Source organism: Ruditapes philippinarum, unplaced genomic scaffold, assembly GCF_026571515.1.
Source record: "Ruditapes philippinarum isolate M1 unplaced genomic scaffold, ASM2657151v2 ctg5353_1_1_1_1, whole genome shotgun sequence".
NCBI classification, from domain to species: Eukaryota; Metazoa; Mollusca; class Bivalvia; order Venerida; family Veneridae; genus Ruditapes; species Ruditapes philippinarum.
The window spans coordinates 19,040-36,225 of NW_026866787.1; the positions used below are offsets into that span (position 1 = coordinate 19,040).

Below are 17,186 nucleotides of genomic sequence, written 5' to 3' on the forward strand. Positions count from 1 at the left end.
TTTTTACATTTTGTTTATGTACATGTACCATTTAATTTCAGGAAAATACGATCAATTTTAGTTTTATAGAACAATGAAAATAAAATCAGGATCATTTTATCCTGATCCTGTGAACACGGGGCGATGTAAGACTGCAAGGAATGTGCATGCTGGTCTGGATCTAGACTAATCACTTTCTGTTCCAGCAGGGAAAAGATTAAGACATAAACTCAGTAGTATAAAAGTTACATATCATCTTATCTGGAATAATGAATTTCCCTAACAATTGTTATATATTATAAACAAGTGAGTATTGAGGAACATATATTTAGGACATCACATTGTCTAAGAAACAAACACACAGAGTTATTTCCCTTGTTAGTATGTTCAAAATGACTTGAGCTTTGGAATTGTGACAATGGAAAATTGCAAAGGATCAGGGGATTACAAGACAAAGGGAGATAATTTGAGGCAGCAAAATTTTTTTACGATAAACAACAATGTATTTTTTTTAATGAAACATAAAAACTGACAAAATTATTGAATCGTTTACCTACAAGGATTGTAACAGATAATTCATTCATGCATAAAGGAGAACTGCTTGATTGCAATTGTCTAAATATAAAAAGGTATTCTCAAAATAATTAAAAATTTAGAAGTAAATACTGTATATATATACTGACAAATTACAGTTGAGTTATGGACCCTTGTACATATAGCAGCCTTTCTACTGATAACAAATATGTGAATGATTCTTTAATTTCATTGCTCTATAGATACTTTGAACATTGTGCAGACTTCATATAAACTTTAACGTTTAATATTTCGTACTTAAAAAAGGGCTTCAACTCTTTCACAAATTGAAAGCTATTAAAGGCACTCCACTGAGGTTCAAAAGCTTAAATACATAAAATTTGAAATTCTTACATATATCAAGTGGGGCACTTAAAATAGAAAAGTATGCAAATACACCCTGAAATGAATTGAAAAAGTATTTTTTGTGCTTTCCTTAGCCCATTTTAAGTGAAGTGTTGCAAGGTTTTTCAATTTTGGGTTACTTTCTTAACTTCACAAATAAATAATTATTCTGGAAAAAATGGAGTGAGCAAATGATTTGAACGTAAATTTTACACTTAAGTTACTGGTCTAGACCTACATGAAACTGAACATAAATCTCAAAAACTTATTCTCAGTCTATACATGGCAAAAAACCTAGGTGGAGTCCCTTTAATTTCTTCTCTTACACTCAACATTCATATGGGGGTTCAACAATTATTAATCTGTACTTTCAAAATTGGGCTAAAACTCTTAACAATTTGCGAGCTTTTTTTCTGTCATTAAACATTCATGTGGACTTCAACATTTAATATCTTAAACTAATAAAAAGGATTTTATCTTTACTTTTATTTCTGGTCATTATTTATAAAATTATTTAACAATCCAGCTTGTAACCGAGACATGTATGCTTAACATGTTTCATAATAATTTTCTAACAAACTAAAACAAAAAAATAAACACCATGCCATCAATGTTCAATAATCTATCATCTGTCCACTACTGTTCAACAGTATTAGAATATCAACTTTTGTTAATTTTCTTTCATCTTTTTATAACGAATGCATTGCGATACAATAAATACGACTTAATCTGGAAATATTACAGTTAGACGTTAGCAGCATTTGCCACCTTTCGGCTTTTTTGATTTACCGCCTCTACTATCTAGTCGTATTCGGTCTTGAGGTTGGTCGGCGACTCGCTTTTGTTGTTCCTTCTTGGTTTGTAAAACTAATTTTGTGATTGCAACAAACATCTGTTGGATGAGGAAAAGAGTACTTGTAAAACAGCTTAGATATAACTTTAATAAATGCGAGACAAAATACGGTTCATATAAATACAGTAATTATCAATGCCATTTTAAGAAATGTGAAAAGATTTAGGTTAAATATGAATAATTACCAATGCCATTTTAAGAAATGTGATTTAATTTTTGATGACCTATAGAACTTCAATTCAATTGTACATGTACATTTTCATCTTATAAACCCTGCAATATGATGCTGCAATTACATAACTTACATAGCATATTTTATAATCCCGTACGACAGAATTTTGTTATAAAAACAACATTGTTTTTATCAAAGAGTTTTTAAAAAACTTAAGTTTATCAAAGTTTATACATGTAACTTGAGTTCTCACCTCTTCTACATTTTTATTTTCTTTGGCACTAGTTTCAAAGAGCTGTATGCCCATTTGTTCAGCAAATTTCTGGGCATCTTGTGTCAGTACAACCTTCCTGTCCGGATCATCGTCTTTGTTCCCAACTATAAGATAAAACAGATAAACATTTAACCCCTAAGCCGTCAGGTTAGCTCAATAGGTAGATCGTTGGACTGTGATTCGGTCGACCCAGGTAAGACTCCCAAACGGCCAAGGTCACTTTGGTGTGATTGATCATGAAATACTTTCTATGGTCATTCGCACTGTACCTCTGCTCTAGCATGTACAGAAGTAATCAGTTCCTTACGAAAGTGGAGGCAACTAGTAAACTGCTTGACACCCTACCCAGGAACGATGCGGTGGCTGAACAGTGCTCTGGTAAATTCAATGTGGCTTACTGCCGTGATCCGGATGTTTAAACTACCAACAACACTACAATTAAACCCCTAATCCTCTAAATTAACATAATGGATGTGTCTTGCTTTGAATTTGAAACAGTTCATTTGTAGCAAAAATGAGTTTTTACAAAAAAAAAACTATAACAGGATTCAAGGAACTGAAAAAGTTCAACCTTAACTTGTTTTGGCAGGATTTGAATGGGATGTGACTAAGGAGCATAAAAAGTAGACAAATATCAACATACTATTCATTTCATTGAACATTTTTAATTTTCTTATTATTATTATTATTATCATCATCATTATCAAGCCTTCTCAATGGCACATGTCCAATAATGTAGTAATTTAACGAAGTGGTAATTCATCTGTCTCTCAACCAAGATTTTAACCTGGTCTGGAATACTCAAATTGTTTTGAAAATGATACATATCAGTGTTGTTGTTTTTTCACTGTGAGGGGAAAAGCGGCAGGGCCCTTGGAGATGGAAAATTGTAATGCAGAGGGTAGAAAGAGGAAAATTCAAAACGGACAAAACATTCCTTCTTTTTTGTCAAATTATGATATTATATATAATGGTATTAAAACCGTATTATATTATAATACCATTATATACATGACCTACTCTGACTCACTTTAGGAGGGGAGATTTTTGTAAGAAAAAGGGGAAAATAATATACTTCCTAAGGAGGGGAATGGGGACAAATTTCGGATCACTGCAAATATACATTATTTCCGATTCAAACACCCACATTTTTCCCTTTTGTACATTGAAGGACCGAAAGTGTGTGTTCTTATGCAATAAAATCACTGTTGACATTCTATATTTAAACATGTGACATAACCATTAGATATGTGACGTAACCTTTAACAAGAGGGCCATGATGGCCCTGAAGTCGCTCACCTGTATATAGGCCCCCGGAGCGGGGCCAGTTTAAATCCCAGGGCTTTTATTTGAACAAACTTGGTAGACACCCATTAGAAGATGTTTCATGCTAAACATCTAAGGTCTAGCTGGTCAAGTTTTTTCTTTACACATATAGTTAAAAACAATGACACACCTGGGGCAGGGCCAGTTTTGACCCAAGGGCTTTTATTTGAACAATCTTTGTAGACACTTACTAGAAAATGTTTCATGCTAAATATCTAAACTCTAGCTATTCAGGTTTTTTCAAAGAAGATTTTTAAGTTTTTGCTATACACATATAAGGAAAATCAATGACCCCCTGGGGCGGGCCAATTTTGACCCAAGGGCTCTTACTTGAACAAACTTGGTAGACATCCATTATGATTAGAGGATGTTTCATGCTAAATATCTTAGCTCTAGCTCTTAGGGTTCTTTAAAAGAAGATTTTTTTAAGTTTTTACTATATGCATATAGGGAATTCAATGACCCCCTTGGGCGGGGCCAATTTTGACCCCAGGGCTTTTATTTGAACAAACTTGGTAGACACCCATTAGAGGATGTTTCATGCTAAATATCTTAGCTCTAGCTCTTTGGGTTCTTTAAAAGAAGATTTTTTAAGTTTTTACTATATGCATATAGGGAAAATCAATGACCCCCTGGGGCGGGGCCAATTTTGACCCCAGGGCTTTTATTTGAACAAACTTGGTAGACAGCCATTAGAGGATGTTTCATGCTAAATATCTTAGCTCTAGCTCTTTGGGTTCTTTAAAAGAAGATTTTTTAAGTTTTTACTACATGTATATGCATATAGGGAAAATCAATGACCCCCTGGGGCGGGGCCAATTTTGACCCCAGGGCTTTTATTTGAACAAACTTGGTAGACACTCACTAGAAGATGTTTCATGCCAAATATCTAAGCTCTAGCTCTTTGGGTTTTTTAGAAGAAGATATTTTAAGTTTTTTCTTTTGGTTGCCATGGCAACCAGAGTTCTGCATGGAATTAAATTCTTTGAACAATTTTCAAAGGTGACCACCAAAGGAACATTCCTGTGAAGTTTGGATGAAATTGGCTTGGTGGTTTATGAGAAGATGTCATTTAAAGTAAAAGTTTACTTTGTGACAGGTGAGCTAACAAGAGCTGTCGGTAGGACAGCACGCTCGACTATTCTAAGTGCTTGATAGTAAAAGAGCCTTGATAATGTTAAATTTTTTAAGTTCACAAAAAGCCTAATTTTTTTTTGATAAATTCATGTTATAGGCATTACAGAGAGTCTAATTATACAGTATTGGCTTGACTATTTGGAAGGTAATGTCACAAGGGTGTTTTATTGAGTATAATAATACTGATTACCTATGAATACATAAATTTGACAGAAAATGTACAAGATGTTTTTTCAAATAAATCACTGCTTTATTATTATGAATGCATAAAATTGTCCCAAAAAAGGCACAAACCCTTCAGTAGTTATTGAGATAACAGCTTACAAGCAAAACTGTACTATGAATTTCTAAGTTGAAAAAGGGGAGAAAAATCAGCCAAAATGCAAGATAGAATTATGGATCTTTGTCAGTGACCTACAATTATGACCCTAAATGCATATGTGAAGTTTTAAATAAATATCTTTAATAGTTATTGAGATATGTAAAACTTGCATGTAAACATTAACCAAGAGACTAATAGAAAAGAGGATATGAATCAGCCTTAATGCAAGATAGAGTTATGGAACTTGGTCAGTGACATACAATTATGACCCTCCAATTATGACCCTAAGTGCATGTGTAAAGTTTCAAGTAAATATCTTTGAAGACCTTTAACCTTTAACCAAAATTTCTAAGTTTCAAAGGGGCAAATAATTCTGCAAATATTGCAGGCAGAGTTATGCAATCTTGCAAACTGATGTACCTTGTTACTATAAATAAGTATTGTAAGTTTAAATTGAATATCTCAAGCAATAATTGAGATATTTGACTTTACAAAAAACTTTACCAAAATTTCTTAGTTAAAAAGGGGCATAATTCTGTCAATATTATAGGCAGAGTTATCCAACTTGTCAAACTGATGTACCTTGTTACTATAAATAAGTATTGTAAGTTTCAATTGAATATCTCGAGCAATAATTGAGATATTTGACTTTACAAAAAACTTTAACCAAAATTTCTAAGTAAAAAAGGGGCATAATTCTGTCAATATTGTAGGCAGAGTTATCCAACTTGTCAATCTGATGTACCTTGTTACTATAAATAAGTATTGTAATTTTCAATTGAATATCTCAAGCAATAATTGAGATATTTGACTTTACAAAAAACTTTAACCAAAATTTCTAAGTAAAAAAGGGGCATAATTCTGTCAATATTGTAGGCAGAGTTATCCAACTTGTCAATCTGATGTACCTTGTTACTATAAATAAGTATTGTAAGTTTCAATTGAATATCTCAAGTAATAATTGAGATATTCGACTTTACAAAAAACTTTAACCAACGCAGACGCCGACGCGGACGCGGACGCCGGGGCGACTACAATAGCTCTCATATTCTTCGAATAGTCGAGCTAAAAATGGGACGCGCTGAAAATTTGTACGGAAACAAATTGGTTGCAATTTAGCTTGTATCAGGTACGGCAGCATTTATTTGTCAGATGTCCTTTTAGAATTGAAATAATATCCAAATCAGTGATTTTATAGCTTGATAAAACCACTTTTGTCGTTCAGATGCACATCATTATATCATATAATTCCTCGCATCCGCAATCCAAACAGTGATTTTATTTAGCGATAAAATCACTGTTTGGGATCTATTATTTCTTAAATATGAACCACCCACATAACAGTTATAATCACACATTCAAGTTTAAACTGATATCAGAATGGGGAAAGCACCACTAACTATATTGTATTTGATAAAGTCGCAAAAGCTAACCACACTACTTATAGAAGTGAAACTAATTTAACATTTAATTGAAAAACCAGGAAGTTATAACAACAGAATGAAGTGGGTATGACATTTATCAGGACATCAGTTACTCTGACTTAACATAATATTATAGTCTATTCCTTTAAAGAACACTACAAACACAATGGTATATATAATGACCTTTTTTCACTCGGTTTGAACAACTTTCAAAATGTATGACATAGATTAACAAGGAAACCATTAATTGACACACTATAGGCTCCTCAGAAAAGTAACAGGATCTTGCTGAATCTCTTAAGTGTCTATTTCTAGAACTGTCCATTATCAACTTTTGTAAAAACTGTACCAAGATGAAAATTTAAAGCTAGTCAGCACAAAAGTATAGAGCCTGCTAAGGCTGCACTGAACTGAAAGACTGGCCCTGCTTTAGGCTAATCTTGTTAAGTTCCAAGTTAGAGATTAATATTACTTTGGGTTATTATAAAACAGGGATTTTGGGAACATGACCCATACCCATGGAATTGGTAATTTCAGCGTGTTTTGTTAAAAATTGCGGAAAAAATGCATGACTGAAATTTTGCAGTGATTAAATGAATGCAAACAATTACTGTCTATTATGGCATCTTCAAACATTTAAGCACTATTACAGTGAAGAAGCCCTTATTTGCAAAGATTTTAGAATTTTTATTTAATATTTTATTTTGTAATTTTCAATTGGGAATTTTTTCAGGTGGATTGGGAAAATAATAGTATAATACTATTTTTAATTGGGAATATGACCCAATAACGGCTATAAAATAAGCCAAAAAAAATCCCTGTAAAGTTTTTAGTACCATACTAAATTCTATTAGATAAGTACACAACTGTCAAACATATATTGTATGAGGAGCTATCTGAGTACGATATAGGTTCTGCAGCTGTGTAAGAGTCCAATAGAATCAGTATTGTTCACAACAATGTATAATGACCTCCTTATTTTCACACCAACATCTTTGTAACATGTTGACAGTACTTTGTTACTTTAAGTAATAAGTACTTTAATTAAGTACAATAAGAAATTGATATAAATTTTTGAACTCTGAAAATGAAAACAAGACTAGATGGAGTACAATATGCACAATTGACATAGATATTTCCGATAAATATCCATGCCAATGGACGCTTTCAAGGCTTCACACAGACATTTTAACAAAACCAGCTGACACTTACTGTATACTTTTACAAGATATTTTCAAAATATGCTTTGAATAAATGTAATCTTTTCGTAAATAAACTCACTATCTCTCTCCTTTAACACTTACCTAATATTCTGTTCACCACATCACAATTTGTGTCAATTTCATGTAACCATCTTTTCACATTAGCGAATGACTCTCCACTGGAAACATCATACACTACCACTACACCATGCGTTCCTCTATAATATCTAAAGACAGAAAAATAATAAACTACATACAATGTCTTTCCTATAGTTGAATGAGTATGGCTGAATACCAAAAGCCCCGCGATGAATATTACAAGATAACCTCAATTAAATTTTCTTTATTTCATTTTTTCTCTCTTCAATACTAATAAACAGCACTGAGGCCCTTATAAGATGTTGAATAAGCCCCATATCTAGGTAATTATTTGTTTTTTTATCTATTTACATCAATAGTTACGTTATAAAGCAAGTCAGTGGTTTGGTAAGGCTTTTACCAGTATAGTAACACTTTTACTAGTATGGTAACACTTTTACTAGTATGGTTACACTTTTACTAGTATGGTAACACTTACAGTTACTGGTATGGTAACACTAGTATGGTAACACTTTCACTAGTATGGTAACACTTTAACTAGTATGGTAACACTTAAAGTTACTGGTATGGTAACACTTTAACTAGTATGGTAACACTTATAGTTACTGGTATGGTAACACTTTTACTAGTATGGTAACACTTACAGTTACTGGTATGGTAACACTTTTACTAGTATGGTAACACTTTCACTAGTATGGAAACAATTAGTTACTGGTATGGTAACACTTTTACTAGTATGCAGGGCCAAAACACCATTTTTGGGAAAGGGGCCTCAGCCTTTTTCTTGGGGAAAATATGCATGATTTTTGCATACTTTGGGAAAAGGGGTCTCAAATTTAACACAAAATTTTAACATGTTATTCAAAATAGGAAAGCAAGAAAGCACTGGGAAATACTATAAGGCAGTATATTCAACAACGCATCATTAATTTTGTCGCAAATTCTATGGAAATTTTCAAAAGACTGGGGAATTTTAAGGACCAAAGTGGGGAAAAAAGAGGCTATTTTGGTTGGGGAAGCAGCCTATATTCGGCCTCTACAAAGAAGGGTTTTTTGGCCCTGGTATGGTAACACTTACAGTTACTGGTATGATAACACTTTTACTAGTATGGTAGCACTAAGCCAGTGGAATGGAATGGTAACACTTTAAGTTGGTGATATGGTAACACTTTTACTAGTATGGTAACACTTTAACTACAAGATAACTTACGTTGATGTGATTGTTCGGAATCTCTCTTGACCAGCAGTGTCCCAAATTTGTAATTTTACTTTCTCCCCATTTACGTCTATTGTTCGGATCTTAAAATCTACTCCTATAGTTGTTATATATGTCCCTGGAAAAATTTAAAGATGGGTATCATTATAACAATGTAAGTTTGAAGATTTATACCAGTAACAGAACTTATTATACACACATCTTGTTTAACTATATCAAACACTCATTTAAAGACATTTTCATATTCATTATTTCACTATTGACTTTTACATATGAAGTATTTCTTTAAAGACGTTACATATTTAACATTTCTCAACCAAAAATTACACATTTAACATTCATTATACATGATAAACATTTCTATACATACATTTATATAATCAACATTTCTCTAGCAAAGTTAAACCAACTACAATTTAGTCAATTACAAATATTTTTAATAGCTTAAAAACATTGATAAGTGCATGCGGCCGTGCCTATTCAATACAATGAGATATGCATAAAGAAAATTAAAATATGCAGCATACTTTAATTTTCTTTTCTAAAGAATACATTATTTTTTGTTTTATAATTTACATTATTAGTCCATGAACTAGAATAACTGTCATAATAATATTTACCTGAAAATGTATTGTCAGAAAATCTCAACAGCAAACTGCTTTTCCCAACACCTGGAAAATACATAGGAAACACTGACAGAAATATGATATGTGTACATAAGTACATGTAAATAGTAACATTGACCTCAATGTGACCTTTGACCTCAAAATATTAATAGGGGTGATCTACAGGCTTGGTCAATGGCTCTACCGATTCATGATAGTAGTTTCATTTCCATTTATAATTTCTATTATTTAATATTATGTTCAGCATCACTTGTGAATCAGTATTAACTATTTATTTATTGATAAGACAATTTTAAACCTCTGAAAGTTCAGACATTCATTTTATATCGCAATTTTTCAATGAAAGTGAAAATATGGTAAGCTTATCAGAATATGACACTTCAAACAAAACAATGGCATATATTACACTCTAGATTTTAGGGTAATTTTATTTACCGTTACAACTAGTGTAATATCTATATATTTTATTTTGGTAATTTGAATATTACTATTTTTCTTAAATTCTTTTGCTTTAAATATTTTTACAATTAATGAAATGGAAATTATAAAACTGAAAAATATTTAAAGCAAAAGAATTTAAGAAAAATAGTAATATTCAAATTACCAAAATAAAATATATAGATATTACACTAGTTGTAACGGTAAATAAAATTACCCTAAAATCTAGAGTGTAACTCTAGATTTTAGGGTAATTTTATTTACCGTTACAACTAGTGTAATATCTATATATTTTATTTTGGTAATTTGAATATTACTATTTTTCTTAAATTCTTTTGCTTTAAATATTTTTCAGTTTTATAATTTCCATTTCATTAATTGTAAAAATATTTGGTACTTAATTTTTCAAACTTGCCAAATTTACTTTACTATAAAAACTTAGTAAAAGAAGCCATCAAGTCAGCTTGGGTTATTATTGTCTGCAATGTATGTGCTGGCTTAAATTCTATAAGTGTTAAAACAGCCAAATCTTTAACAATGTAGTTTTATCAACTCTTACCAGAATGGCATATCTTAGTAAGCAGTGTCAATCCCTTAAGCAAAATACCAGACCCTTAATTGATTATAACACAAAGATAGGTATGAAACCCTAGTTCCTGTGTTTGCACTGCAATAATCCTTCCTGGGAAAAGAAAGCTGATTTTTATACCAAAAGACAGATCTGAAGTCATTCTTACTTTGGACTTCAGACATTAAACGTGAACAACTGTTTAAAACTGTCTTTTTCATCTTTTCCAGGTATGTGATATTTTTGTATTTTCTAATGTACAATTTAGAATAATTAAACTGAATATGATACTTTATTTTCTAAATATTTGTACTTTGTTTATAAAATCATTATGAAATTTTTATCATCTGAATTTTTGCAACTGTGTTATATTTTGATTTCTACTTTTGAAATTATTATATTGTATTTTTCATTAGTATGCATTCTCTAATGTTTTCATATTTAATGAGATTGGCAAAGGATCATAAGTGAAACCATTGCTTACCATAATTTTAAACTATCTAATAATTACATGAATTTCTGGCAGTTTGTAAATTCTGTCTTTATTACCTTTTATCTATGAAAAGAGACTTAGTAACAAAAGTTGAAAAACTTTGTGTAAATATGTTTTCTTGTTAAATATGTTAAGTTGATTTTTCTATAATTGAAGATTTTAATATTAAGTGAATAATTACAACAATATTGTAAAGATCACTGTTTCATTTTTTTACAATATAACAAAGGACAATAACATTATTAAACACTTGTATATAAGTTTGCAATTTGCAATTTATACTAGTATATAAAGTTGTTTAGTTTAAGTAATGACATTGTACCTTTCACTAGCTAATGCGAGTTATTATAATTTATTAAATGAAAACTTATTATTTTCCCCATTATAATTAAATATACAATTATTGCAGTCTGCAAATATAAGTACATATGTTGTGATATGTTTTTATTATGTTAAAAACTATTATGTATTTCAAATTGTATTTTATATTTGTAACTGTATATACCAATTCTTACTTTGGACTTCAGACATTAAACGTGAACAACTGTTTAAAACTGTCTTTTTCATCTTTTCCAGAACGCTAGCCTAAAGGCCTCGCACCTTAAACCCTAAATTAAACCTATTGTCAAACCCGTCTCTGGAGCTAAGTCACCCCGTAAAACCCGAGCGTAAAACATATCAAGGGAAATGAACTCAAAAGTAAAACTGAACATCAAGTTAACATCATTGAGACAGTTCAATAGGTTGTCTGGGTTATCCCAAAGCCTGTATTGAAAAATGAAATTTTCCAAAATTTTACTTTATAAATACCATATGGACAAGAGATAAAAACAGACAAGATGAGGAAAGTTGAAATAAGATTTTGCCAGCCCTGTTCTCATGGTATAAAATTATTATGTCAGTTTTTAACTGTGAAAGTATTTCTAGTTCTTTTTATTGATGTTAATGAATGATGCAGCGAAATCCCGCCGGAATGCGCCTCAGTCGCCGAAACGACGATTTCCCCTGTTCAACATTGTTTGGCAAATGAACATATAGTAGGCTTTTCACCTTTCTATAACTATAATTTTGATAGTCGAAAAGAAATTTTTTTAATATAATTTCATCGGTGGTTTTGTATTTGGTACCTTATAGTTAGCATTAGAGTTGAATTATTATTTTTCAGGGTTGTAGTAGGGGTCCAGGGGCAGATAGGGGTGGGGTGTCCAAACACTGATACTGCCACTTGTGCCAAAAATGGCCAAACGAGTGCCCTGCAATGGCACAGACTCATCACTTGAGACTGCAATCTAGCAATATGGTACACATAACAATCACCGACCTACTGTTCAGTTCTTATGCTTAAGTTATTACCCATAACTTAAATTTTGTACATGTGCAGGGCTCTCAGTAGGGTCAGAATTTCACGAGTCACAGACTCTTTGGCCAAAATTTTCATGAGTCAAATCATTTTTTTCTACTGTCATTTGGCTACATGAATCATTCTTATGTTACAAAATTACTGTATTTGAGGTCATTTTGTGTACATTCTCAAGTCTAAATTGATTATATTTAACATGGAAAAAATGCCTAGTTATCATGTATGTAACCCCCCCCCCCCCAAACAAAAACAGAAACAAACCAAACAAATAAAAAAAAATGAATTGCATCTTTTATACTGTGAAAGAATAGAATAAGCAGCAGCTTTTCTGATTGGAATATTTTAATGGAAAAAGAAATAACAACTGTACAGGTACTCCAAGTAAATCAAAGACATATTACAGGCTGTCCAGCACCTTCTGAAATAAGAAAGCCTTTTTGATAAATAGCTTTTAAGATAATCAGCACAAACAATGTGGTCTAACGACGGATAAACAAACATACTTAAGGTCCCTGTGACCTTGACCATTGACCTAAAGACCCAAAAATCGATAGGGTCATCTACTACTTACGACCAATCAATATGTGAAATATAATGACTTAGTGATAGATAGTTTTAAAGATAATGAGCTTAAACCATTCAGACATTTAAGGCCCCCCTGTGACCTTGACCTTTGAACTAGTGACCACAAAATCATAGGTGTCATCTACTACATATGACTAATTAATTTGGAAATATAAAGACTTTGTGAGAAAAAGTTATCAAGATAATGAGCGGAAACCATTCTGACATTTAGGGTCCCTGTGACCTTGACCTTTGACAAAGTGACCATGGAATCAATAGGTTTCATCTACTATAGTTATGACCAATTAGTATGTAGAAAATATGAAGACTCTGTGATAATAGTTTTTAAGATAATAAGTGAGGTCTACCGATGGACTGACCGACCAACATTAACATAACATAACATTTTTTTTTTCAACATAAAATTGTATACATACAATTTATAGTCATACAGATATTGTGTGGACATTAGCAAATCAATATACCCGCTCTTCTTCAAAGTGGGACATAATAAAAATAACTAGGGTCGGGAACGAATAAGAACTTACATTGATGTTCGAATATTCGTTTTCCATATTTGAATATATTCAAATATTCATTTTTACAAAATTTGAGAAGACACCACCTATGATGCTATCATTTGTATCTGAACTGCTAGACACTCCAGACTTCAAAACATTCACACCATGACTCACATGTTGATTTGTTGCACAGATAACTTTATTTGTTGGTGTTGTCCCAAGCAATAATTCCAGAATAGAACGCGCTAACATAAAGAAGAAAACTTTCCAAACAGGAAACATTTAATGTGAATATTATGCTAGATACCTGATCAGGAAACAGTGTTTCCAAAACGGGAAGCCGCTACTTCTTAGTAAAATCGTAAAATTTCACTCAAATTCACTTTCAGATAATTTTAGTTTTAGGCATTTAAAAAGAAAATGACTCGGTAGGATTTTAGATGTATCTTTTCTGCACTTAAATGTGATGTTCATATTGAAGTGGGTTGCAAACTATTATGCACCGGCCATTTTTCCTGAACAACGTAAAAATAGGCCAAAAAACTTCCCGATCGGGAAGGATTTTGACGTTTACTGCCTGATCGGGAAGCCTTGAAGGGGAATCCCCTTGTTTCCCGATCAGGAAGTATGCCCGACTGATGTAGGCTTAGACCACTAATCTTTGTGCAAAATTTCAGTTCAGTCGCGCACTTCGTTGTTCCAGAATAATTATTCAAATTGTAAATAAATGACTCAAAAAGTAAATCGTTTAAACGCTTTTCACTCAAATTGGGTTTAGAAAAGCATAAAAATATGATTTTCAATTTATTTCAAAGTATATTTCTTAACTGTTTTTGCATATATTTCTGTTTTAAGTGCCCCAGCTCATTAATGTAAGAAATTCAAATGTTATGTTTTTAGGCTTTTAAACCTCAGGGGAGTCCCTTTAAAAATCTTACACTATATATTATAACATATGTTAAGTACATATTAATGTGTAAAAAAAGGGCACCTGAGGGTGTCACATCTTAGTACGCTAATTGGGTAGCAAAATGGCAAAAATATCCAATCATTTAAAAAATAATAAAATTAAAGGAACAATTCATTTGCATGTTTGGCTTGGAAACCGAGAATTTTTGCGAAATTTTAGGGTTTCTGGCGAACGTGAAATCGCCGATGTTCGGGATCAATTTTCGGACACAGTAGAATCTAAATATCAAAGAGAAGCGTATGTGTATTTTGGTTTGTTGTCCTGGCATTTCGGCACAATATCTTAAATTCTTAATAGTCTTATCGAAAGTTTTTGCAAGAATGAAACTAAAGCAAAATTGTGCCTAGAAAATGCCGAAATTAAATATTCGACAATCATTCAAAATTACACTCATTAGTAATTTGAGAAAACAGTCTTTAAACTTGCGGCGTAAATAGTCGATAATTTTATTCTTTTGTCGGTAAAATTTGCTATTTTCCAATCAACTGTTGATCAAAGATATAAAATTATCACCTCGTGTTTTATCTGGTACATGTACTGTACAGCGCGTGTATACATTAGTCTGATCACTATTGCGTGATAATGATCCAAAGTGTTATCGCTGATTGGCTAATCGCTTCACGGATCGATGTGCATAGGACCGCCTACCTATAGACTGACACGCGCTGACGCATTTGTGTATTTGTTGTTGTAAACAATCAGTAATGTTTATGCGTCCCCAGGCAAAGTTAAGCGTACGTGGAATCCTTGCTCTGAAATATTTGCGTCCAGCTGTAATAGACATGCGTACCAGGACGCCGAAATAAGCGTCCCCAAGAACCCTGATTATCTGAACAATTCTTTTCACAACGTCCCATGAAATGAATCCCTTGCTCGTAGTCGTAGACTCGAATCTGGAGTTTCCAGCCTTCTCTTAACTTATAGTATATTTTTAAGGGGGCTTATATTTCACCTTTTTATTGGGGGGGGGGGGGGGGGGGAGGGAGGTTGACACATTTAAGATGAACACAGACGTTTTTTATCAATCATTTTTAATGTGCCATTGTGGTCATATTTTCTTCCAAGCCAGACAAAGGTCCGATGCTTGTGCCTGTGAGATCGAGGTGGGTAAAAATATACAGTGGACTACTGATGAAAGAATTAATCGGGATATACCACGACACTTTTAGTCCAGCTCAATTTCTAAATTGCGACTAACATAATCTGATGATGAATCAGTGGGGACTGTGAGTGCAAGTGACAAAAATGTAAACAGCCGAATATAGGTTGACATATGAATATACGCTGACAATGGAAGATTACCCAATGAAACTTACCACTGTCACCGATTATCAAAAGTTTAAATAAATGATCATATTCTCTCGCCATTATCCCTATATCATGTAAAAGTACAATAGATTATTCTCAGGAAGTCTTTCAGCGAAATTTACCGGAAATGGAGGCGGACGAGCAACTGCACATGCGCATCCTGTAAATCGGATATCGATTCGTCCCATTGATGACTCGCAACAATAGATCTGCGAAAGCCTTGTTGGAATAAAGACATTTTGAATAATAAATTACGAACAAAAGGTCGCGGCAAAAAATCAACATATTTATATTACACGTGCATGTTTCTAAATTCAAAATGTTATCATTTCATGTTTAAATGTTGAATTCTGCTTAAGCCGGTGCTAGGGGGCGTACGTGAAACCAAGCCTGCAACATTTTCAATTGTGTTGTATTGGACTTAGGGGTTCTTATTTTCTCTATTTTAATTCTGTCAAATTGTTTGACAAACACATACTCGTCAAAAACTATCTCGATGTCTCTTTGACAAGTCTATAATTACCTGGACTACAGTAACGTTACTCCAGTAGTCAGGAGTAATATCCTACCTAACGAATACATTTTATACACCTGTTCCTGTTATCATTAAACTATAATAGAGAATTTTTATATTCTTATGTCTATACCTTAAATACATATCTTATGAAAACGAATGGCAATGTTATCAAGGAAAGATAACTCTTATTATCATTAAATATTGAAATTAATTCCCCTTATTTGTTTCATTGCATCGGATTCTATGTAATTTTAGTCATAACATATGTAACTGTTAAAATGTACACATTGAAATAATAGATTTGACAGAATCTTGTTATCACACATACAACGTATATAGCCTAACATTTTATAAATAAGCACTATGCCTTCCTTATATGTTTTATTCTTAACAAGTCTTCTTAAGTTCACACACACACAAAAACTTGTAGGCCCTATTTACGACTACATAAGGCTAATAGAGGCCGCCCTAGAAATAAGACCACCAGATGCCCGCATATCATTGGCCTTTAAGACTTACAAGGCGATTAGTTTTTTTATAGGAAATTTGAAATCTAGTCAATGCAAAAGCTTACAGGGTTACCTGAAATGCAATGTTGTTGAAACGAACGATGTCTCAGCAATGCGTTTTTGACATCCATTGTCCGTTTTGGCTATACACTTGGATGTAAGGAACTTTGAACTTGCTTTTAAAAAGTTATCTGTGTTTATTAGGTCTTTAAGCCTTAATTATCTTTTCCACAGATATGCATACATGTATATTTAGCTCCGGGGCTTTGTCTTATAGCTTTCATGATTCAGTATAAGGCAATATAAGACATGTTGCTCTCCAGATACCCGCGTCATGAACATGTTCTATCAAATCGCGGCTTGTTACATTTTAAATTTGGCCGTATACGT

The 17,186-nt window shown here is 32.5% G+C and overlaps 1 protein-coding gene across 1 annotated transcript; it reads right to left on the reverse strand.

The window, feature by feature from the left end:
• Positions 1–504: 504 nt before the first annotated feature.
• LOC132733731 (ras-related protein Rab-35-like) lies at positions 505–15,934 on the reverse strand. The gene is made up of 6 exons (XM_060720406.1): positions 15,779–15,934; positions 9,543–9,593; positions 8,917–9,040; positions 7,710–7,834; positions 2,176–2,300; positions 505–1,789 (listed from the first exon to the last, which is right to left on the reverse strand). Exons 1-6 carry the CDS (start codon positions 15,828–15,830, stop codon positions 1,649–1,651), a joined length of 618 nt encoding a protein of 205 aa, XP_060576389.1. The 5' UTR covers positions 15,831–15,934; the 3' UTR covers positions 505–1,648.
• Between the last annotated feature and the right edge of the window lie 1,252 nt (positions 15,935–17,186).

What these genes read in the sequence shown, in the direction of transcription:
- LOC132733731 (XM_060720406.1), bottom strand. Translation starts at nt 15,830, where the DNA reads ATGGCGAGAGAATATGATCATTTATTTAAACTTTTGATAATCGGTGAC. An exon ending in TTTGATAATCGGTGACAGTG is followed by an intron (nt 9,594 to 15,778) that starts GTAAGTTTCATT and finishes TGTATTTTCCAG; the next exon opens with GTGTTGGGAAAAGCAGTTTG. An exon ending in AAAATAAAAATGTAGAAGAG is followed by an intron (nt 1,790 to 2,175) that starts GTGAGAACTCAA and finishes CTCATCCAACAG; the next exon opens with ATGTTTGTTGCAATCACAAA.